The 26,764-nt window shown below is 36.3% G+C and overlaps 1 protein-coding gene across 1 annotated transcript in view; it reads left to right on the top strand.

Annotated features, from left to right (window-relative positions):
* LOC126969703 (E3 ubiquitin-protein ligase MARCHF8-like) overlaps positions 1–26,413 on the top strand; it is a 49,745-nt gene extending 23,332 nt beyond the window's left edge. The window contains exons 5-7 of the mRNA XM_050815252.1: positions 9,566–9,748; positions 13,629–13,767; positions 17,410–26,413. Coding sequence (XP_050671209.1) covers positions 9,566–9,748; positions 13,629–13,767; positions 17,410–17,583 — 496 coding nt within the window. The 3' untranslated portion in view covers positions 17,584–26,413. The remainder of the gene's footprint in view (positions 1–9,565; positions 9,749–13,628; positions 13,768–17,409) is intronic.
* Positions 26,414–26,764: the final 351 nt, after the last annotated feature.

Genomic DNA, 26,764 nt, shown 5'->3' with positions numbered 1-26,764 from the left:
GAAAATACGGGACGAGACGAGCAGTACGTTTAGCTGTGATAATTGATACGCCCTGCCCATTACAATGCAGTGCCGCTTAGGATTCTTGAAAGGCCCAAAAACTCTGAGCGGACCTACAATTGCACTCATCACCTTGAGACATAAGATGTTAAGTCTCATTTTCCAAGTAATTTCACTAGCTACGGCCGCGGCGCCCTTCAGACCGAAACGCAGTAATGTTTACACATTACTGCTTCACGCCGAATAGGCGCCGTTGTGGTACCCATAACCTAGCCGGCATCTTGTGCAAAGGAGTCTCCAACTGCTAAAATTATTGTGCGTGAATTGCTCAAAATAGAGATTAGTTCTAAAGACTATTTTTTTCGACGTTTTCACAGCTGTCATAGTCTATCTAGAAGTATAAAATATGATCTAAAGTAATAACTATTTCTCAAATTTCGTGACTGGTTTGATATTCGAGACCGAGTCTGGTTACGGAATGGTAGTTCTTGAGTACCTACTTATCACGCGAATTCTTGAAGCTAAATAAATGCATATAATATGGAAAAATATGCTTGAGGTCGTCGCGAACATTATAGTTAAAATTTCTTAAATATCAAGGCTTGTAAACGTGACTTATAGCGGAGCGTATATATATCGTACGCGTGACTGTGTTATGTGTGTTATATAGTTATGTTTGTATGTTGTGCGGAGTTGCAACAGCTGGCTAGCGATGACCGTCCACTTTTGGCACGGCTATTCCGGTTTTATGTTATTATTAATATGACGTGTCATAATATTATTATTTAAGCATATTGTTTTATTGTATCTGTAGAGCGCTTCCTACGTCATAGATTTATAATGTTGAGCTGCGAATAAAAATTATGTACTAACTAGCGGAAATAGGCGACCTCACTCGCGTAAATTTTGTTAATTTGGCAAGTTGCAAACGGACGAGAGGCTCGCATGATTGTAAACAGTCGCGAATTAAATGACAGGCAAAATTATTAGCAATCTACACGCCCAAATCACTGGTCTGAAGGAAGTGTGTCCCCCTCTCTCTCATGCCAGGAATCTGTCACTCTGCGCTTTACGTACGAAATCATACCTACGGTCGCGAGCAATCTTCGGAATGATTATGGCCGTGAATATGGTGTCGATTGGCAATCGATCGACGCAAAGAGCGTACCGCTTTTGTTCCAGTCATAAGTACTTACATGTTTTTCTTAATTTTTATTATTTAATCAGTAAAAGTCCTCTTAAATATGGAAAAGCAGAAATAAGTTTTAGATAAACTAAATATAAGTAAACATTGCTTATAACCGGTAATAAAAGTAAACATTCTTTAACCAGTGGGAGGCTCGTTGCACAGGATGCCGGCTAGATTAGTGGTACCATAACGGCGCTTATTTCTGCCGTGAAGCAGTAATGTGTAAACTTTACTGTGTTTCGGTCTGATGGGCGCCGTAGTAAGTGAAATGATTGGGCAAATGAGGCTTAACATCTTATGTCTCAAGGTGACGAGCGCAATTGTAATGCCGCTCAGAATTTTTGGGCGCTTCAAGAATCCTGAGCGGCACTGCATTGTAATGGGCAGCACCTAAGGCAAGTATACTATGAAAACGTTGACTTTGTGCTAGTTTTGTGGTAATTTTGGCATAGTCAGATTGGACCTCGACCTTACAGCCATATAATCTACGTAGCTAATTAGCACCCAAATATCAAAATGAAAATGGTACTTGCTGTCTTATTGGCGCGCCTCAGCCCTGAGTAGGTGCCACAGAGTAGATGTAACGGTTCAGTAAGTACGAGTATCTCGTAGTGTGCGTGAATTGATTTATCAATGTCATGAATGAATGCAGCAACGAACTGACTATGATTTAAACTTAAATTGTATTTGTGATTTTTTAAAGGTTTTAAAAGGTCTAATTAAGTGAGACTTCTGTTACTACTACACTTTATTCTATGCCCACGTCGTTTACGGTAGTACCAGCTCGGTCGGTTGTGTACCGGTACTCATATTCAGGCATGTCACGTACACTAAGGCTGGATACACGCTGTGAGGTCGGACACGATTTGTACGCGGTCCGATCTCGGTCTGGTAAAATATTATATATATATATATATATATATGAAAAACTGTGTGCATTCATACTATCACTAACAGTAAAGTTCCGGTCGAACCCCAGTTCAGTCGAGAGCGGTTTTGAAGAATTATTGTTTGAGCAAGATAGAAACGTGATCGAACTAGTCAGGATATGTATCATCATCATGATTTCAGCAGGAAGATGTCCACTGCTGGACAATGGCCTCCCCCAAAGATCGCCATGACGATCGGGCGCTGCCCTCATCCAACGTATTCCGGCGATCTTGACCAGATCGTCGGTCCATCTTGCTCCTACCAACACTACGTCTTCCAGTACGTGGTCGCCATTCGAAGACTTTACTGCCCCAACGGCCATCTGTCCGTCGCGCTATATGCCCTGCCCACTGCCACTTCAGTTTCGCAACCACCACGACATGTATAGATAGTATGAATGTTCTTTTGTTCCCGGTTGTGTCAGCTAATACTCGATGCACAAAATTGCATCAAATGTTATTAATGAAAACTACATTTGAAGAAAAATATTAAATTCCTATTGAACACTTGAAAAAAAGTTAATTCTAAATAATCACTTAAAAAAATAAAAGATATTACAGATCATTTTTCAACAGAACAGTTTTTTTTTATTTATTGTAATTACCACTGGTGAATCTAAATAAATAAAAAAAAAAACAGAAAAGTTCAGTGACATTTGTAGGCCACGAATATTACGAGCCATTAAATATTTTAACATTTATTTTATTATTAACTAGCTGACCCGGCAAACGTTGTTTTGCCATATAAAGTATAATTCACGCGATAGTTTTATAAGTAATAAAATATTGTCTATATTATAGCCTGTACATCATTTTGTTCTATTGTCAATAGTTTTTGCAGCGCACGCAAAAATAGGTTTTCGATTTTACACCTTGTGTTACAAAATAGCAATTTTATTACGGATCCCTAATTTTGAAAAAAAAAACATAGCCTTCCTCGATAAATGGACTACCCAACACTGAAAGAATCATTCAAATCGGACCAGTAGTACCAGAGATTAGCGCGTTCAAACAAACAAACAATAAACAAACAAACACTGCAGATTTATAATATTAGTATAGATTATGAGCCAAATACATCCGAGTTCGATTATTGACGGTTCAAGACTGAATCGTGAAGTGAGTCAGATTGTCTAATGAGAACATGATTAGATTTTACCAGACCGAGATCGGACCGTGAACGAACCGTGACAGACCTTATAGTGTGCATCCAGCCTATAGCACACCCGTTTTGGTGTTCTCAGGCCGCAATACGATTATACTATACTTATTTAGTGAATTTAATTTTATCAAATCAGTAGTTTTTTAGTTTTAATATTCGTACCACCTGTGCTGTAAATGCTTAAATTTTTAATTAAAAATATAAGAAAATGCCCATTAGATCGATCAGGCACCAACCGATTCCGGCGCGTGTCATGAACACAATTAACTATTAGGTATAATTTTATGATGATAATATGTTCTCGTGTGCATACTAGACCGAGTTTTCAGCCTAGTTTGTACAATATAATAGAATATTAAAAATAAACATATTATGCACGTTGTACCTACTAATGAAGTCAGGAAAATAATTTTTAGAATATTATTGTTTGTACGTTTGTGCATTCTAGTCTCATAAATAGGTAGACTGATTTGTATGCGGTTTGCACTGGTGTGGTGTGGTAAGTCCCCTGTAATATTATTTAGTGGTTGACAATCAAAACACTACTTTAATTGAAAATAAAGGCAGTGTGAAAATTACCGGGCCACGGCAGAACAATGTTTGGAAAACACTGCCCTTGACCATAACCTCTTTCACCCGATTAGAATCTGTAGTAAAAATTAGACTTTAGTGTATTACATTTTCATATTAATGATGCTATTTTAGTTTACAAATAGGTACCTAAATCAAATCAAAATCACTTTATTCATGTACGTCACGGAAATGACACTTATGAATGTCAAAAAAAATTTCTTCTTCTTGAATCTTCCGCCACTTCGTAAAGGGTTGAGCTAATGAGAAGAAGTAGCAAGAAACTCTTTGCCACTCTTGTAAACAGATTAACATTTTCATCGTTTTACAAATCATTTCAATTACAATATGATATGTGTAAAGTGATGCAACAAAACATATTTATACAAACTGGTTTTTTGAGAAGGGCGGTGATGGCCAAGTCGGAAACTACGAGACCTAGAGATAAGTCGTGTAAGGAGTCTGCCCTCGGTTTATCAGAAACCAATAACTGCATATTTAGGTTTTTTTTTTAATTTTTTGTACTTTTGACAGAAGCCGACCCGAATGATTTTTCAAAAAAAAAATACAGCCTGTATTATTGGATCAACGGACTCCGTTGCTGATAAAGATCAATCTTTTCCAAGAAATGTATTACTAAAATAGAAAAAAAAATACGAAATTTTCTGTTTTATTATTTTAACACGGAAGAAACTCTCCTCCTATTTAAAGTTTTTGTTAGAATTCTTACTATTTTGTTGATATTCTATCGAGGATAAATCCTGTCATGGTATCAAATGCAGTAAGGTCATTAGAGAGACGTTTAAACTTATGCAGTGCAGTCATCGAAAACCATTTTCAGCAACTTATTAGTAAGGTAAAAGTGAGCAATTTGTAAAATTTTTCTATTTGCTTTCATTTTTAGTAATATCTTTACAAAGATTGATCCTTATCAGCAACAGAGTCAATTGGTTCAAGGCTGTTATTTTTTTGAATAATCATTCAGGTCGATTTTTGTCATAATTTCAAGAAATTTCTTATAAATCGAGGGCATAACTCTTTTTACGACTTTCGTCTAAGTCTCGTAGTTTCTGACTTGGCCATCACCGCCCTTCTCAAAAAACCATCCTGTATATATTGTAGATATTCGATTGAGGTTGATGATAAGTTTAAAAGTTTCCGTTCTCAACGACAAAGGCAAATGCAAATTGTACATCTGTAACGACAAATTTAACAACCATAGATTACAAAGTAGTGTGTGATATGTGACTCAAGGCGCGAGAGCTCAAGGTTTCTTAAGCAAATGTAGTTTTTATTTTGTTCACGTTTCATTCCCACGCATTAGTTTTGCATCGTATGGCTCGAGTCGCTTCGAAGAGACAAAAATCTATTGTTTTTCGATGTTATCTCGACACACCTGGCTGCCATTACTATTAAGTGATCGCGGGTGTGCCAAAATTCAAATTTAAATACAGTTTCAACACATTTTGGTCTAAAAATTGCACTTATCAATGTCAACGTATTGATTTTAGCCTTAGATTTAAGCATTTTAGACCATCTCGCAAAAGTTGTATCGTTTATATTAGAGTAAATCTTGTGTTCTAAAATAAATATTTCCAGTGAACTCCTAAACTAATGAACGAATTTTATTGGGGATTATTTCATAGAGTGCATTAGTCCGACTTGAGAGATAGGATAGTTTTTATTTCGATTTGGGACCCATAATTATTGATTTTTTCCAATATTTGTTTAGCACGGACACATTTCTATGAGGGAATTTATTGACGCCCGCTTTGACATGTGAAATATTATAACAACAGGGAGCATATTTTACGAAATAATTCTTGATGTTATGAAACCTCAAAAGAGTAGTAGAGAGTTAAGTTACCAGTTGTATCCCCATCCTATCCCAAAGATTTCCACGACGACCCTGCGCTGCCCTCATCCAACGTATTCCGGCGATCTTGACGAGATAGTCGGTCCATCTTGTAGACCATCCTCCTACCAACACTGCGTCTTCCGGTACGTGGTCGCCAATCGAGGACTTTACTACCCCAACGGCCATCTGAACTAAGTGCCCTGCCCACTGCCACTTCAGTTTCGCAATCATTTGGACTAATCTAAACAAATATTAATCTTGGGCAAATTTGGAATTGCCATCGAATATAGAATAAGAATAATAATAATTTATTGCAGTACCATATTATTAGTTACATAGATTTACAAAATATCTGTTACAAAGTATACGTTGGTTTAAAGTAACTTTAATTTTACAAGTATTCTGGCCTCACACTAGGATTCCCTGTGTCGTGAGGTCGTCTCTTCCCCTATAATAGTACAAAATAAAAATAAAATAAATTTGCGTGTATGTGTGTGTATGTATGGATGTATGTGTAGTACATTTATAAGTTTTTCTGTATCATTGTAATTTAAAACTTTTAACTAAATATTACAGAATTATTTCTAATAAGTAGTTTATCTAATTAGCGATCCATCTGGATATTAGCTCGTAATGGACTTTGATTTTCGCTTCAATGTCATATAAGTGAACTCTTATGAACGTCGCTAAGTTCATTGTCACATTCGCTAGTAATTATTATTGATTTATGCGAAGATATCTATCTGCTATACTAAGTATGCCATTGGTGGCGAGCTGCTAATCTAGCACCAAGTGGGACATACCTACTCGTCCATTTTTGAGTATTTTTTTGCGAACGAGCCTCAATACTATGTACTGAATACTATGAATTCAATACTATGGGATGATGGTGTAAAAGCATATCCTTTTACACCATTATCCCAGAAAATGTAGAAAACAAATGTGTTACCAAATTCAAAGGAATTGTTAAAAACGTTTGTGTGGTAAAGGTTACTATAACATAAATTATTTTTTTAATTATACCACAGACTGGGAATGGAGCGAACGCCCTCAGGCTATATAATAATAAATTTTACTGTGCGATAATTATATTGTAACTAAGTTAAGTAAAAAAAAGCCCGCAGAGTTTTTTGCGCCTGTTCTTCTCAGGTGTGAGGCATACTATTACGAACGGGTGGTAGTTTTTGCACGATCAATAAGTGATTTTAATTTTGAATAAAAATATTCGAAATTGAGTTATGCATCCTATAGAGTCCTTAGTCCTTGCGTCGCCCGTTTGCAGCAGAAATAGGTACTGAATGAGAACGGACCCCACCTCAATTATTTTTTTCGAATATTGTCATTATATTTTTATGATACATTCTATCACACATATTACGTAATATAATCACGCCTGTCTCCCAGGGGGTAGGTAAGCAGAAATTAGGGTTTCCTATTTGCCACAGTCTTTACCATGACACAAGCATCAAACCTCGGTCGACCTTTTTCAACATAACCAGTATTAATATCTTACAAATTTTAACGCATACATTGTAAATTCTATGCAGTGATGCGACAAAAAGACTGAAAAGTTTGGATTACTTACGGACGTTCCCAATATACTATCTACAGATAGAGATAAATTACTACCTTCTACTTTCAGTAAGCTGTCAATAATCTGAAGCTGTTCCAATATACCCGATAATGCATTCTTATCGCCTTATATTGGGACGCGTGAATTGCAATTTCCATACAAACTTCTACCGCTGGTAAGCTATGTCCTCCCATTGACAGACAGCGTGTACAGTAGAAAAAAGAATTATGGAAACCTATAACAGGAAATGCATTTAAATCTATATAAATAGTTAATATATAAAGGTATTATACGAACATTTAATCAACACATTGTGAATTAATTTGAGGATATTTAAAATCATAAACTCAGAAAAAGCAGAGTTCAGATGGCAGTTCTACCAAGCAACACCCATTTACGAGCATGAGAGATGAATCAGCCATCTCTTCCTTCGACATATTTTAGGGAAAGGAATGACCCGCCCCACGACTTACTTCACTTAATACTCAAGGGGTCATTGACCACTAGTCTCGGCCTGAGATCTATAGAGCTAATTAAGACCTTACGTAAAACTTAGCTCGTTGTAAGCTTAGCATAATCTTTAATTTCGTTTTTATAGTCATTTGACAGCTGAAATTATAGTGCGCTTAAGGCGGAGAGTAAGCAGAAAACACGCAAACATGGTGTTTTTAGACAAGTTTTGTGGTGAAAGTATAGCATTTCGAGCTATGAACACTACTTAGTCCTGTTACACATATCCTTAAGTCTTATTTGTAGGTTGCTAATGCTTGCTGTTGGTTATAGTTAACACTGCCGCGCCTTTTTGAACTACCACTTTTCTTTGAAGTTAAACAAGGCATGGCGTGACGCATTTTTTTGGTACTTCTCTCAGAAAAGTTATTCTTATAGCTTGTACTTTTTTGTGTAGGTTCATTTATTCAGATTAGTAGTGAATAACGAGGATTGTAAGCATATAAACTGTTTTCCACCCAAGAATTTTGAAAATATCGGCTATGTTACATAGATGGCGGGCCGGCAGCCGTGAACTCATATCGCTCAAGGTCGCTGGTATTTAGTGTCGCCTTAACCCAAGATAGCCCAATACAAAAGTCAAGTTCGCGTTTTATCATACTCAAGTAAATTTAACAATAGTCAAGTCTGAGGAAAGTCTAAGTACGCTCTATATATCTCACCCTAAGAGCGCCTTTGCACTACATCCGATCCGTATCCGAGAAAATACGGTCCGATTGACGGAAAGAAATCGGATGACGGAAGCCGGATCTAGTGCGTAAACTACCATAGAGATAGTTCTACGACTACTTCGGACCCTGTTTTCATGGATACGGATCGGATTCGGATCGGACGTAGTACGAAAGCGCTCTAAGAGTTCAATGTCTTAATCTTAGATAATTTATACGTCTAGATATATCTCTTGTTGTTAGGCAACCGATGAAAACAGGCCAGGCAAAATATTTTAGTGTGCGTGACAAGGTACGTTTTACACCCGCGCTCGTATGTGTGAGTGTGCGTGCATTGCTCAAAATAGAGGTTAGAGTATCACCGCTCTTCGACAACACTTCCCTTACAGCCTCGCCTAGTATCGGAATTCTGGGTCTGGAAATCTCGAGCGATTGCCAGTTCTGCGCCCACCTGGAGAGCAAAGCAAAATTTGCTTCGTAGAAACTGGGTGTCTTAAATAAAACACGGCAATACTTCAAGCCGGGCCCATATTGTAGCGCTGTACAAAGCGCAGGTCCAGCCTCAGCTCGATCCATTTGACCGCGTGCAACTCAGAACAGCTCGAATTGTCGGGGACCCAGAGCTCTGTGAACGGCTGGATCACTTAGCGTTGCGTAGAGACATCGCTTCATTGTGTGTATTCTACCGCATTTGACATGGGGATTGTTTGGAAGAGCTGTTTCACCTGATTCCTGCCCCCGAATTCCACCTTCGCATGACACGCTACAAGTTAGGGTATCATCCCCACCATTTGGATGTGTGGCGGTCCTCCACAGTGCTTCCTTCCACGTACTACAAAGTTTTTTGAATGAACTTCCTTGTGCGGTTTACACCTTCCTTAAAAGCCGGCAATGCACCTGTGAATCCTCTGGTGTTGCAAGAAAATGTGAGCGGCGGTGATCACTGACACCAGGTGACCCGTACGCTCGTTTGTCCTCCTTTTCCATAAAAAATAAATAAATAAAATAACTTTAAACTCAATTTTTTTCGACGTTATCACAGATGTCATAGTCTATCTAGACTTATAAATGATCTAAGGTCTTAATGGATTACTATTTTTTTTTAGGATACTTCTAATTCAAAACGCGCCAGAGAAAGTCCCTATAAGCGTGTCCCCGCCGCTACGTAGTAAACGACGCGAGCGCACTGAACGAGGACAGATTGTGGCCAACATCGAGCCTGCGCCGGCGCCTCCGCCCCCGGCCGTCTACCACGAGGAGGACGAGAGCGGGGGCTTCGAGACTTACAGGTATTCAAATTAAAATATATTCTTTTAATGAAAATAAGGTACGCGACGAGCAGGACGTTCAGCTGATTGTAATTGAAAAGCCCTGTCCATTACAATGCAGTGCCGCTCAGGATTCTTGAAAAACCCAAAAATTCTGAGCGGCACTACAATTGCGCTCGTCACCTTCAGACATAAAATGTTAAGTCTCATTTGCCCAATAATTTCACTAACTACGGCGCCCTTCAGACCGAAACACAGTTGTGCTTACACATTACTGGTTCATAGCAGAAAAAGGCGCCGTTGTAGTACCCATAATCTTTTCTATATAATCTAAAAATACAACCAATTCTAAATTTCTGTCTGTAAAATATCAATTTTAATTTCTTTCTATTTCATTCTTCGGTCAAACACTTATCAAGTCAAATTGATTGGATTCTATTCTATTCTTAGTTAATATTACACACAGGCCATCATTAACAATGAAATCTTAAACACCAGTAGTATCCTACTACAGTTCATTTGTCATACCGATACACCGAAGAAGGAAGTCGATTGCACAGTTTGGTTGTAAAACCCAATCATTAATCGTCTGATATAGAATAAGATTTATTACCAAATCAGAATTCCCTGAATCAAGGAAGTATCCATCTTGACGACCTGTATAGCCGAGTGGCTAGCGATCCTACCTACTAAGCTAGAGGTCCCGGGTTCGAATCCCGGTAGGTGCAAGCATTTATGTGATGAATATGGATGTTTGTTTCCGAGTCATGGATGTTTAAATGTATTTATGTATGTTTATATGTATTTATGTATGTTTTTGTAAGTATATTGTATTAAATATATCGTTGTCTTGAAACCCATAACACAGACTATATGTGCTTAATTTGGGGCAAGATAATTTGTGTGAAAAGTGAGTCAATATTATTATTATATTATCTTAATAGTATGCACATAAATTCTGGTCTCACGTATGACATATGCATGAAGGGTTTTTTTATAACAATAAGGGTAATTCATACGCCCTGCCCATTACAATGCAGTGCCGCTCAGGATTATTGAGAAAAAAATCAAGTGACACTACAATTATGCTCGTCACCTTGAGACATAAAATGTTAAGTATCGTATGCCCAGTAATTTCACAAGCCCTTCAGACCGAAACACAATAATGTTAACACATTACTGCTTCACAGTAGAAATATGCGCCGTTGTGGTATACATAATCTAGCCGGCATCCTGTGCAAAGGAGCCTCCCACTGGTAAACTTACTTAACATTGCAATTCTTCCGGCTCGGTAAACACAATAAGATTTCTGTACAATGACCTTCCAAAACACATTACGGAAATCGTTTTAAATAAAATTTAAACGAAATAAGTGGTAAAACTGTTTGATCAAGTGCATATTAATACAATTAATAATTAAGTTGTTTGGCCTTTATTTTATGTAACTGATAACATTCATCTTGTAGTTATATTAAATTAATATTTTCAAAGAGCCATTGTTGAGTTACTTGCATATTCTTCTTAACGAAAACAACTTTACGAATTAAAAAATATAATTATTGATCAATTCCAAGAATGTTTTATTACGTGGATAACACTGAAAATGTTTAGAACTGGCCAGTTAGAAACATTGCTAATGAAAATTTTTTTTGAATTTCAATTTTAGAACTCTTTGGTAACCTAATGTAGTATATTGTATTCGTGATTTGTTTTTGTGAATTGGCGGCAAATCTAAAACTCTTGTTACACGTGAAAATGAACCTAATGCGAGAAAATTTTCGGTTAATGATTTATGACTTTCGTTGTGGGCTTACTCATCAACAAAGCTATGTTAGGCTGCGATTAGCACTTTTTAATGAAAACATTAACAAAGTTACATTGCAAAATTAAACTTATTATTTAATATCCTGAGGGCGGTCGCTCCATTCCCAATATGTGGTGTCATTAAGAAAGTCATTTATGTTATAGTAACCTTTACCACACAAACGTTTTTTACCAATTCTTTTGAATTACGTAATACTTTTGTTTTGAACATTTTCTGGGATCCTGTTGTAAAAGCATATACATCGCCCCACAAAAGACTAGTTAACTCGACATAGTCGAGTAGAAGGCATTATAAGCTTATGTCTGTTCCTGGTGTTAACATTATGATTATGACAGTTTCTGGCAAATTCACTTATGTGCCTATGAACATACATTACATTATCAAGTATATATTGAGAAGCAACAGTCAAGATGTTAATTTCTTTGAATTTTGCTCTCAATGATTCTTTAGGACCTAGGTTATAAATAGCGCGAATAGCCCTCTTCTGCAGCACAAATATTGTATTAATATCGGCAGCGCTGCCCCACAGCAATATACCTTAGGATATAATACTATGGAAGTAACTAAAGTATACAAGTCGCGCCGTATCTATGTCAGTTAATTGTCAAATCTTTTTAACCTTAATGATTTGACGAATTTGAAGAATTGGCGAACAGAACTAAGTCTGTTCGCCAATTCTTCATTATTCGGGCCCCATTGTAATTTGGAATCCAGAGTAATGCCAAAAAATTAAGCAGATTCCACCAATTTTATCACCTCTCCGTTTAACAAAACACTTGCATCAACATTTTTGACATTTAGTACGGTAAATTTTATATATTTCGCTTTCTTGCTATTTAACAACTGGTTATTAGCTTACACAAACAGAATTCAATTTCTAAAGTTGATGCATCCAATATAAGGTATAATTTATATTTATACAGTCTATTCTTTTGTAATTTTTATGAAATATTTGATATTTATAAAGCTTTTATCATTGAACATGTTTGTAGGATGTAGCACTTTACAAACTAATTTGTTATGTTTATAACAGCCATTGTAAAATACTGTATTTGATTTAAAAGAGTGACCGTTGAGTTTCTTGTAGATTCAGTTAATTAAATTACTTAAATATTTTTAATGACGATTCAATAGCGCTCAGTATTTGTCTTATTGGATTAAAGTTATTTTAACTTTGACTTCTGGGTAGTATAGCTTTTTATATCGCACTGAAATTTGACTTTATCGCTACACTCTAAGGAAGTAAGGATTATTCTCGAGTGTTCCCGAACAGTGTTGGTAGACAGGGTAGGTGTTCAACAGTGGGAGGCTCCTTTGCATAGGATGCCGGCTAGATTATGTGCACCACAAAGGCGCCTATTTCTGCCGTGAAGCAGTAAATGCTGACCATGATCCTCAGACATGAGGGACCGACACCAGAGAGGGAGAGAGAGGTAGAAAGGCACTAATGTGTGAACATTATTGTGTTTCGTTCTGAAGGGCGTCGTAGCTAGTGAGATTACTAGGCAAATGAGACTGAACATCTTATGTCTGAAGTCGACGAGTTGGGTTTTTAAGAATCCTGAGCGGCACTGTATTGTAATGGGCAGGGCGTATCAATTACCATCAGCTGAACGTCCTGCTCGTCTCGTCCCTTATTTTCATGAAAAAAGGTACTAATCTGTTATTGTATTATGTTAACTTAGATGTTCTCCCTAACTGGTATCTCTCGATACACAGATGTTGCGGATGTCCATGGGCGGTTGCCCCAAAACTTCCTATTATGGGAGCCTTGATTGCTTGCCTACTCTTATTTATATGTAGAAAAACTTAAACATATCACAACTTTTTATTTTTCAATGTCTCTATAGGTAATAATTTTTTTTTGTTTGTAACCAAAATTTATGAACAATGCGTGAATCGAAACCGCGACCTCACGGGTTCCGTCCGAGGCACTCCAAGCGTTCTTACCAACTGGGCCAACCGTTCGAGTGATGCATGATTCGTAAATTTTGGTATGTCTTGTTCATAAATAATCCCAGAAGTGAGGGATATCACTTTAAAAATAACAATAAATAAAACTGTTTAACTGCACAGAGGGAACCCGCACCGCAGGCTGTCAGCTCTGAACGAGGACCGACTGAGGGTCGAGTCCCATGAAGACAGCAGACGGTACTCCGACACGCGGCTGGTGCAGCCTGCAGTCGTGGATGAGCCCGCCCCGCCAAACGTAGAGGTTAGTAGACGTCGCTTCATGTTGTGTCTTCTACCGTATTTGTCATGGGGAGTGGACAGAGAAGAGTGGAGAAACAAAAGTATCTAATGTATTCCTGAACTTTTCATAAAAAAGGAAAGAGCAATCTTCCACAATTGTATCTAATGTATTCCTGAACTTTTCATAAAAAAGGAAAGAGCAATCTTCCACAATTGTATCTAATGTATTCCTGAACTTTTCATAAAAAAGGAAAGAGCAATCTTGCACAATTGTATCTAATGTATTCCTGAACTTTTCATAAAAAAGGAAAGAGCAATCTTCCACAATTGTATCTAATGTATTCCTGAAATTTTCATAAAAAAGGAAAGAGCAATCTTCCACAATTGTATCTAATGTATTCCTGAACTTTTCATAAAAAAGGAAAGAGCAATCTTGCACAATTGTATCTAATGTATTCCTGAACTTTTCATAAAAAAGGAAAGAGCAATCTTCCACAATTGTATCTAATGTATTCCTGAAATTTTCATAAAAAAGGAAAGAGCCATCTTCCACAATTGTATCTAATTTATTCCTGAACTTTTCATAAAAAAGGAAAGAGCAATCTTCCACAATTGTATCTAATGTATTCCTGAACTTTTCATAAAAAAGCAAAGAGCAATCTTCCACAATTGTATCTAATGTATTCCTGAACTTTTCATAAAAAAGGAAAGAGCAATCTTCCACAATTGTATCTAATGTATTCCTGAACTTTTCATAAAAAAGGAAAGAGCAATCTTCCACAATTGTATCTAATGTATTCCTGAACTTTTCATAAAAAAGGAAAGAGCAATCTTCCACAATTGTATCTAATGTATTCCTGAACTTTTCATAAAAAAGCAAAGAGCAATCTTCCACAATTGTATCTAATGTATTCCTGAACTTTTCATAAAAAAGGAAAGAGCAATCTTCCACAATTGTATCTAATGTATTCCTGAACTTTTCATAAAAAAGGAAAGAGCAATCTTCCACAATTGTATCTAATGTATTCCTCAACTTTTCATAAAAAAGGAAAGAGCAATCTTCCACAATTGTTTCTAATGTATTCCTGAACTTTTCATAAAAAAGGAAAGAGCAATCTTCCACAATTGTATCTAATGTATTCCTGAACTTTTCATAAAAAGCAAAGAGCAATCTTCCACAATTGTATCTAATGTATTCCTGAACTTTTCATAAAAAAGGAAAGAGCAATCTTCCACAATTGTATCTAATGTATTCCTGAACTTTTCATAAAAAAGGAAAGAGCAATCTTCCACAATTGTATCTAATGTATTCCTGAACTTTTCATAAAAAAGGAAAGAGCAATCTTCCACAATTGTATCTAATGTATTCCTGAACTTTTCATCATCTAGATACAAAAAAGCTAAGAGCAATCTCGCACAATTGTATGTAATGTATTCCTGAACTTTTCGTCATCTTGATACAAAAAGCAAAGATCAATCCCGCACAATTGTATCTAATGTATTTCTGAACTTTTTGTCATCTTGATACAAAAAGCAAAGATCAATCCCGCACAATTGTATCTAATGTATTTCTGAACTTTTTGTCATCTTGATACAAAAAGCAAAGATCAATCCCGCACAATTGTATCTAATGTATTTCTGAACTTTTTGTCATCTTGATACAAAAAGCAAAGATCAATCCCGCACAATTGTATCTAATGTATTTCTGAACTTTTTGTCATCTTGATACAAAAAGCAAAGATCAATCCCGCACAATTGTATCTAATGTATTTCTGAACTTTTTGTCATCTTGATACAAAAAGCAAAGATCAATCCCGCACAATTGTATCTAATGTATTTCTGAACTTTTTGTCATCTTGATACAAAAAGAAAATTATGACACAACTCCAGACTCAGTTCCTACTGAGTCTGTCAAGGATGACAGACTGCAAGCATACTAAAAGTCCCAATTGGTCTAATAACGTGTCATTCCACAACACTATCTAAATATCTATAGAATATTATCCTGCTACTCTAAAATCATGTAGTACTAACCATAATTATTCACGTCTATTTGTCCAAATATATATTTTCTCTCTTTCTTTTAATATAATATTGCATCACATAAAGCTAGACTTTAAAATCGTATTCTTATTGTATCTTAATAGTTATTTTGCTTAATTGCATTTAGCTGATAGCTTTCTTCTATGTTATGTATATTTTTTATGAAAATGGAGGACAAACGAGTGTACGGGTCACCTGGTGTTAAGTGATCACCGCCGCTCACATCCTCTTGCAACACCAGAGGAATCACAGGAGCGTTGCCGGCCTCTAAGGAAGGTGTACGCCCCTTTTTTGAAGGTAGGTGCTTATGGCGTATCGTCCCGGAAACACCGCACAAGAAAGTTCATTCCACAGCAGCTTTGTAGTACGTGGAAAAAAAGCTCCTTGAAAACCGCACTGTGGAGGACCGCCACACATCCAGATGGTGGGGATGATATCCTAACTTGTGGCGTGTCGTGCGAAGGTGGAATTCGGCGGCAGGAATCAGGTGAAACAGGACTTCGGAACACTCCCCGTGATAAACGCTATAGAAGACACAATGCATTTATTGTAATTCTGTTATGTGTACTTAATAAAATAAATAAATATATCAGCAATTATTGTGTCAATGCAGTCATCGTTCGAATTTATCATTCACGTTTCCCATATAAATGCAATTCATTAATAATTGTTTAATATGTAAATTGCTTTAACACAGTAATATAGCTAAGTGAGCATTGTATCAAATGTTTAAGGTGACCTTCACATGCAAATTGTTAAAACGCTTCTTTGAATAAATTGAAAGACAAAATTGATTCACGTTTACATTAGCTGCGAAATTGTAATGTTTACATATTCGGGCTAAAAGCATAGATCGAAACGAGTTGCTTCGATGTTTAATGTTTTGTACGAATATATTTTTGACTCTTTAGAAAAATTATCTCTCCTAAAACTTGAAATAGCCTATACACTTTTAAACAGATTATCTTGCATCCAAACTATGCCTGGATGATTGGTACAAGACAACGATATACTTACTACATACATATACATCCATGACTCAGAGACAAGCATCCTTATCTATCTATATATATAAAAATGAATTGCTGTTCGTTAGTCTCGCTAAAACTCGAGAACGGCTGGACCGATTTGGCTAATTTTGGTCTTGAATTATTTGTGGAAGTCCAGAGAAGGTTTAAAAGGTGAATAAATAGGAAAATGATGCTAAATTAAATAAAAACAACGAATTTGTTTTTCCTTTGATGTGTCCATACATAATTTCTATGAGATAATTTATTGACGCACGGTTTGACAGTTCTGCTGTGAAACAATTTCATTACGACAGCAGGGTCCATATTTTACGAAGTAATTTTTGATGTTATGATATATTATTGACGAATTCATATAAAAACATTATTTTATTTATTATATACAGAACAACGTCTGTCGAGTCAGATAGTTCAATATATAAATGATTGCAGCTACCGGTATTAGAATCCGGTACGCCTAGCTCAGTGGGCAGGCGCCTAACCACTGGGCTATATGGTCATGAGTTGTGTTATAATAATAATTAATTATCTCAACTAAATTAAATTCCCAACTAGACTGTGATGCTGAACACTAACAACAAAAATGTCTTCAGGCGGGAGTTTATCACATAACGGTGGATCCTTTGGAGGCGGACATCCGGGAACTGCTCGCTCTCGAAGCGCGCCGCGAGGCTCGGGCGGCTCGCTCCTTGCCGAACCTCCGAGCGAGTCGCGAGAGCCTTCTCCCGGCCTCTGCATCCGCGCCTGCGCCCGTCCCACCCTCCTGAGGCCGGACCCTCACTCTGTATCCGGATGACAACATCTACTAGCCACATATGGCCAATCCCAGCTCGCGGATCAGTGCAGCAGGTGTGAAATGACATTAATATTGAACCAATTATTTGAAGTGTTGGTTAATATCAAACTACCCTCATGTTAGATAAAACGATCCAAATTAGTGATAGTGCAAAGTATAGCATTTACGAGTTCGAAGTGGGCTTCGAACGTCGATCATGTACAAATGATGTGGCAATGTGATCCTATCATATACTCATTAAGCTCGATGCCATAACCGCGTGTATTAAAGACTATATTTAACTAATATTGTACCAATATAGAATATTTCTGTTTAAGCCGTGTAAATAATATGTAGTCGATGTGAAACACTAGATAGGTAGGCTTGTGAATTAAATAATAATTATACAATTGTCTAAATAAGACACGGAGTGGGGAAGCAAGTGGAAAGCGAATCATTGGTTTTATTCACGGCTATTTGTCGTGTGTACCGACGAAGAGCACTGTAAAGATGCAATATACATACACAATAATATACCTTAAAATCAAGTATGTAAGAGCTACTATTGAAAAACCTTTCGCTTCTGTATTATACTATATATATATCTCTCTCTCTCTCTTGCGTATATTGTGTGCAGTAATAATGCTTCAGATAACAAAATAGAAAACATAATATTATAGTCTTGATGTGCCATTATTTACAAATTGAGAATCCATTAACATTTAAAATTACATTATTCATGTAAATTGTAGTCTTGATAGCTGTGTGTAAATATTGTTTAGTGTAAACTTAGTTTTATTTTTCAATGCGAACAGGTTTATATTATTATCTTAATGATGGAGACGTGTGTCACCAATGTCATTTTGTAAGCCGGTAATAAACTAAGGTATCATAAATGACGAGAAATCCTACGTCTTGATAGACTACGACAGCTGTGAATACGTCGAAAAAAATTGAGGTTGACTGTTAACCTCTATTTTGAGCAATTCACGCGCACTAACACAAAGTGACCTGCAAATTGTGAGTGTAAGACGTAGCTTGTCACGCACACAGTAATAAGCCTGTTTTCATGGGTTGCCTAGCAGCAAGAGGCTCTATTCAGACGTTTAAATAATCTCAGGACCAAGGAAATGTCAATTGTCATGTGAAACAAAAACAATACCTTTTCTGTATATAAATCTTCATGGAATTCATATCAGAGTTTTTAAATTTTGGTCCTGTGTGGCTATTGGTTCCGGCTGATAGTTTAAAACGTTTGGACCGTGACAAAACTTCCACTGGTAGCTCATATCAAGGCTTGGACACGAAAACACCGGTTAATATATAATATATAATAGTGAACTTTTTATTTCCATCAACAATAAAATTCACCAAACTCTATCACAATAAACATAAATTATGTTTATTATAAAATTTTGATAAACGAAACCGGTTTAGAACGGTATTTTACATCGCCAAGTATTTTGTCGGAGTACAGTTTAAATTTCAGTGATATTTTCACCAAATCCTTTTTTTATTTACGGCTCTTACCAAACCCTTACTCTTACTTACTCTTGCGGAATTAACCATGTTAAATTTAACAGCGGTTCCAAGCCTTAGCTCATATTATATGGAAATGTAAAATCCACGCGATTGCCATGCAAATAAAATCCACAATTGTATATAACATAGTTAATTAAAATGGATATCACAAGATTAAAAGAATTACCTACGAAAAATCATTTGCATATACAAGTAATTCCCCCTGTAACGTGGTACAGTGTTTCCGTGTTATAGGAAAACGCTTTATAGGATATGGTTTTCGTATAACGCGTTTTTAAGAACTCTTAATTCGTAATAATATTAATAATAATAATAACAAAAGTTAATCACAATTCGCAACAAGTATTTTTAAATCTTTGCCTAGTTTTACTATTTTAATTGGGTATTCAATACACTAATTTAATAAAATAATTTAATTTTGTAATAGCACAATTGATTGTGCATAGTATTATGACAACGCGAGGCTAATTAGAATAAACTGCACAAATCATTATAAATTTCACAGTACAGATATATGTATGTGGGATATCACCGTGTTATCTGGGGGAATGCCTCTGTTATACGGTCGATTCAAATTTCGTAATATGGAACCGCGTTATAGGAGTAATTACTGTATATTTAAATGTACACGCATGCTGGCAACCAAAAAAGTGTGTGTACTTATGTACCCACGCTAGAAGTTATACTTTTTTGGCGTCATCAAAAATACTTAAATGTTTTTATTAATAAAAATTTTAAATTTAAAATAAAAACGGTATTAAATACAACCAATGAAAATATTATTATACCGCATAATTTAGCTTAATAACGTTTATTTAAATATTATCATTAATTTATTTTTATCCATTTAGAAAGAAATGTTTTTTTTTTAATTTTTCTAATTATACATAAATACATTAAAAATGAAATTGTCGTCCATTGGTTGTGGTTCAGTAAACATATGAGTTACAAGAGGCTTGGTAGCTGAAGTATGCTACAAATGGTTTAATTGACCAGCTAACGTCAGGGTGTCGAATTTGCGTGACGGTGTGCGCGCGCATCGTAAACATTCACCCTGATAATGTTTCCCTAACGCGCCAATACAAGTATAACTTTGAAAATTCTTTAATCAAAATTTATGATATCTTCAGCATTATTCGCGTATTTTTATATTAAACTTAAATCCTTAGATCATTAATTATACGTCTAAATAGACTATGACAGCTGTGAAAACGTCGAAAAAAATAGACTTTAGAACTAACCTCTATTTTGAGCAATTCACGCACACTAACACAGTGTCATACAAATCGCGAGTGTAAGACGTAACTTGTCAGTTGTCACGCACATTAAACTAGTATTCCTGGCCTGTTTTTATCGGTTGTCTAACAGCAAGAGCGATTTGTATGTCACTTTGTGCTAGTGGGCGTGCTTTGCTCAAAATAGAGGATAACTGTCAACTTCAATTTTTTTCACGGTTTCACAGCTGTCACAGTCTACCTAGACGCATAAATTATCTAAGTCTGTATCAATGAAGATGTAATCGATTGTAATTACGTAGTTTTGACAAGTACTTCCTAATGATATCAATTAGTTTGTATTCATCACAAAAATTATGTCATGTTCCTGCTACTGTTAGTCCGTCCTTTGTCTAAAAATTAAATTGGTTGCAACAATATTCAGTATTAAGGGTTCGCTTTTGCATGGAAAAATTTCCATTCACTTTTCTGGTTGGTAACAAATGGCAACACCTTAGATTAATGATTCACACGCGCTCCAACTAGATACCACTCTACCTAAGCTCTTTTAATGCGGCAACTTTTAGATGCTTGTGTGCGTGGCATCTTGACACTCAATGGCATCTTTGAAAATTTATAACATACGCATTTTATATGGAAACCAAAAAAATACAAAATACTTATTGATGATATGTGATCCCAGTGTCTTTCTTATTTCTTGTAGTATTATTTTCACAAAATTTTACTACGCAACCAGGCATTTTAGTTTCAATTATTAGCAAAGTTTAACACAACATGTGACACGTCAACGTCACACATTGCTCGAGACTGGCTCGAGTACGCCCCCTTCGGCGTAGTATTAGTTGCCGCACTTTGCGACTTCGCCTGCGGTATCTAGTTGGAGCACAGCGGAGACCAATCCTTTATCTAAGGGCTATCTATACTTCACATCAACTGAATTACTTTTAATACAGTGATAATTAAAATTTTCCCTTTTAACAAACTATTTTAGAATCTCTTGTTCTATTCATCCGCCTTTTTCGCTCTCTCTTTTTCTTTCTCTCTTTTGAAGTTTGTGTGGTTACTAAATTATTTTAAGATTAAATCAATATGCTTAGATCATTTATGCCACTAGATAGACTGTGACAGCTGTGAAACCGTGAAAAACAAAATTTGAGGTTGACAGTTAGCCTCTATTTTGAGCAAAGCACGCCCACTAGCACAAAGTGACATACAAATCGCGCTCGTGTAAGACAGCACGTGCTCGTAGCCTCACACGCAAACTAAATTAATAAACCTGATCTGTTTTCATCGGTGGTGGTGTGCTAAAGGCTCTATCTAGACTTATAAATTATCTAGGTCTATGCTTCGGTCATTAGTAATAGTCAATCTGAATTACTCTTCAAAAACTGTTACTCTTTGATACTCATGACATGACATAGATGTTTTACTATGCGTCCCTATGCCCCGAGAGTACTGAAATGTAGGGCCTTAACAAATTATTATATAATTATGCTTTGTACATGCAGACATTTTTAAAGTAAACTATTTAAAATATTTTTTAGTGAGATTAAAACACGTGTATTATTGAATAAATTTTAAAATTAATTTCAGCGGTTAGAACATTATTTATGCCGAGGTTTCGCTTGCTTTGCCTCGTCAACTTCAGTTGTACGTGACCTGGCAGGCTGTAAAGCAAGCGAAACATCGATATAAATAAATAAGGTGAATTCCGTTCCTGTAGATAATAATACAATTTTAATTGAATAAGTAATCTCATATATGAATATCAAAATATAATTGCATAATAAACTTGGCGATGGTCTTACTATTCTAGTAAAAATGTGCGTGTACTTCAGTATGGATATTAATTTTGACCGAACACTAACTTAACTAACACTCAATGGCACGCTATGAAGGCCGTTTTCACGAATGCCGTTCGTAAGGTTTTACAAATGTAAAATAACTACGATCAACGGTACAATTAATATTCTTAATGGGAAATATTTATGTCAACGGTCTTGTTGATTGTAAGAATATATTTATTTATCTTTTTAATCAGCATTTGACATTTAGCTTTGTCCATATAGCAGCTAGCTCTATCAGCTGTTCAATTAACAGCCTAGCCGATAACTTAAAGGTCGCTTTTATGTCGCACTCATCTCGTTAAATCAGTCAGTCAATTGGATGTCTAGTAGGTGCCCTGTATTTTGTGTTATTCGGTGTTGGCTAAATTAAGTAACTAACATATAATATCATAATGAAACATTGCAAATTTATAAATATTCACTTTAGAGTAAGCTAAACAGCTATGAACCATCTAGTTAAACTTGGCGTTAAATGATGGGTTGGCTAGTTGTTTTTCAGCCATCTTATTAATTGCCGGCTTATTATAACAGGCTAGCCGTTCAATTGACTGGCTGATTCAACCAGCTGAGACGATATTTTTTATTATTTCATAGAGTAGGTGTTTTCACGTCAAGAAACCATTTTGTTTTTGTTTGGCGAGCTAAGTACTATTGAGTTGTCAGGTGTTTAGTAATCCATCATAAGGGCGCAGGAAAAACAATAATCTAATTGGTTTTTAATCGGTATATTAATGTTTGTGATTACGTTTGTAACAAAGCTAGGTTGTCAATAAATTTTATCTATTATTTTAATATTGATGTTATCAACAATTATTGTCATTTAGTACCATTTACTAATGCATTTATGTAAACTAGATAGGTAGAACCATGAGAGTTAAGTATGTTAATAAAGGTACATCACATGATCCTCACAATTTACTTTTTGTCAATATCACATATTTGCTTAGACTCTAATACGCTTATATCTGAGCCTTAGAGTATGTAACCATACGGAGATAACGTTTGTTTTTATATTGTTTAACTCTTAACAAAAACGTTGATGAACACCGTTTCTTTTGTCTATCATAATTTAGACTTTTATATCCTCTTTCATGTCTGTCCCCTTATGGTTTTACTCTCTGAGCATTTAACGCTAATTAGGCTATATTTTTGTATAAAGTTGTGTATATTCGTTGTAATGATATAAATTGTAATTGTCGTCAGTTTACGATACGTGACGACATTGTATTGTTAGCTTAGTTTATTGACTACGGTAATGTATAGGTAAGTATTTATCAAGTATCGAGGTTTTCCGACTGGTAGCTCGAGATTTTTTCGTTTTGTTTCGGTATTTATCAATAGGTTGGGTGCAGTCGCGGAGCGGACACAATTTCAGACATTAAATACCTTTTACAGCTATGTAGGCGCCGGCATGCCTCTTGAACGGTGTCATTGAACGAAGTCAAAATTAGTATATCATGTGCGATGGGCGTCAAAGAATTATGCGCGTTAGCGCTCAATGCAATACCATCAGTCGTACCACTTCTAGGACATATTGTAACTCACTCAAGGACATACACTTACTTCTCGGTTTCACACAGGCCGGCTCGATTGGTGACTTACCGTAGGCGATGACTGGATGTAGGCAATGAAGGGAGGTCAATGACCGTTATTCTCTAGTCCGCGCGCGCACTCAGGCAGCTTAACACCACAAATATAATCCGTAGTTAGGAGATGTAAGTAGTTTTGATATTTGGTGCTAGAATTGAGGCTCTATCCACAACGCTGACTTGGTAACCTAATACGTGCATTGTCTTATAACACGTGCATAATTCGTGCAATCTACAAGTTTCATTCTATGTTTGCGTTTTCATTCTTACACAGAATATAACTAGTTTTAGTCAATACATATGTGATATTTGTATTTATATGACCGATGCGGGACTCAAGTCCGCGACCTCTCGGGCTCCGTCCGAGCGCTCTTACCAACTGAGCTAACGGTTCGAGAGACGCATGGATTGCAAATCTTCGCTGGCAACGCTTTTGTGATTCCTCTTGTGTTGCACAAGAGTGTGGGCGGCGGTGATCATTTAACATCAAGTGGGTCACTTCCTCCGGACGTCTAATAATAAGATATTCTAAGGCTGAGATCTATAGAGCCTACTTAGACTTTGCTCAGACTTTACTTACGTAAAACTTAGCTGAGTGTAATATAACGCAAACTTGGCTTCAGCATTGGGCCGTCTTAGCTTAAGCTCAGCCAGGGGCGTGCATATTATATAGGCAATTAGGCAGTGTCTACCTCGTTATAAATCTAAATTAATATTATACTAGGGTTGAAGTAAATTTAGTTTAATTTGGTTCCGTTATTTTATAAGCAAACTTCTATTGAACTGCACCCACTCATAACAGTTTTCCTTACGCTAGATAATAGATTTCTACGGTAAGCAGTCTTTGCATATTCCAAAGCTCAACCACGACTAGTTAGTTCCAAAGTGCCTACGTTGGTACAAAACCAATGCACGCCCATGAGCTCAGCATAATTTCAGCTGTTAAAAAGACTCTAAAAACGAAATCAAAGAGTATGCTAAGCTTACACTCAGCTAAGTTTTTCGTAGGTAAGTAAAGTCTCCGCAAAGTCTTACTAAGCTCTATAGATAGTCTATGGTTCACGTAACATTCTGTAGTTTGTCGTTGTGGATTGAAGCCCGATAGTCGAGTCTGAAATTGGAAATGGTAGCGATTCTAACCGATTGTAAGATATGCGGTCGCCCGAAGTCGCCGTGATAACATTATTTAGCAAATTAATTTGTGCGCTTCGATGGGTGTTTGTCTGTTATCAGTGCCGGATTAACCACGTCGCTAGAGTACATAAATTGCTACGGGCCCCAAGCGAAATGGGGCCTCGCATATAACCCACTCACTTCTGTCTGAGAGTAAATTTTTACGTTACAACGACCCATATAGCCGAATGGTTATTGACCCTGACTACTAAGCTAGAGGTCCGGGGTTCGAATCCCGTTTGTATGCATTTCTGTCGTTTGTATGTATTTATGTACCTATGTTTAAGTAAGTATATTGTATTAAATATATCAGTGTCTTATATCCATAGTACAGGCTATGCCTAGTTTGGGGCAAGATAATTGTGTATAAAGTGTGTCAATATTATTAATGCTACAGTAGATATTGGATTTACTTGGATGTCCCAAAAATGTGAAACTTAGACAGATCACTCGGTAACCGACTGTTTCCAATATAGATCAAGGGCTCTTTAAAAGAAGTTGCTACGGGCTCCGCGCTTGCTTAATCCGGTACTGTCTGTTATGAGTTAAGGCACGATTCACGAGTCACGTTCCCGCGACACATCACGTCAGGATAACGCGAAAATATTTGCGTTAGCTATGAAAGAATTACCACGTCTCGAGCTAGGGATGGTCGATATTAGAAAACCATCGACGATGATATCGATGTTAACATTGAATCCAAAATATCGATGTACGATAAATATCGATTGAAAAATATCGATGTTTTCGGTAACAAACAAAACTGTCTATTATAATGAGTAAATGTGTTTATTGTTATAGAAAATCCATAGGTAAAGAAAAAATTAAGATTCCCTGTATTTTTGGGCACTCTGTAAAAAAATAACTTTGACAGGTGTCTGAATAGTCTCATCTAGTGGAATATAGTTGAACTTGATAGTTATGTAATGACAATGTAATTTAATAGTTGAACCAAGTACATCCGGTGCAAACCCTGATGGCCCCCTAAAGAATAATTGAAGTTTCGATATTTTATAGTTATAAAATTGATGTGTCAATTATATCGAAGTCAATAATATCGATACCAAAACATCGATGTTTTCCAGCTACGCATCGATATTTATTCACCATTGATGAATATCGATCATCCCTATCACGAGCTATCAAATGAATGCGATGCCGATTCAGTGTATAAGACAGTAGGTAGTGCCTTAATGCTGAACTGTATGAGCATGTTGTGTTGACTAAGCATCGTTATTGCTTCAGTAATGGCATATTGTTTTCGTAGTCGACGCGGCGTATGTTTACTGTTTTGTTGGAGCTATTATTTTTTGCTCAAAATTGAACCTTAATATTGGATCTTTGTACTTATTGTTCATGAAATTCGTAAGACTGTATTTTTATTTTGTTATGTAAAATTGTTAACTCCAGATTAAAATAAGTTATTTTGAGATTAACTGTTGTTTTATTGTCGCATTCATTGATTTTTAAGGAAAAGGAATACAAACGAGCGTATGGGTCACCTGGTGTTAAGTGATCACTGCCGCCCATATTATTTTGCCACACCAGAGGAATCTCAGGAGCGTTGCAGGCCTTTAAGAAAGATGTACGCGCTTTTTTTAAGGTACCCATGTCGTATCGTCCCAGAAACACCGTACAAGGAAGATCAATCCACAGCTTTGTTGTACGTGGAAAAAAGTTCCTTAAAAACCACACTGTGGAGGAACGCCACGTGTCGTGCGAAGGTGGAATTCGGCGATAGGAATCAAGTGATACAGCTCTTCGGAACACTCCCCGTGATAAATGTT

This window comes from Leptidea sinapis, chromosome 1 (assembly GCF_905404315.1).
Source record: "Leptidea sinapis chromosome 1, ilLepSina1.1, whole genome shotgun sequence".
Taxonomy (NCBI): Eukaryota; Metazoa; Arthropoda; class Insecta; order Lepidoptera; family Pieridae; genus Leptidea; species Leptidea sinapis.
This window is presented reverse-complemented; position numbering and strand designations above follow the sequence as displayed.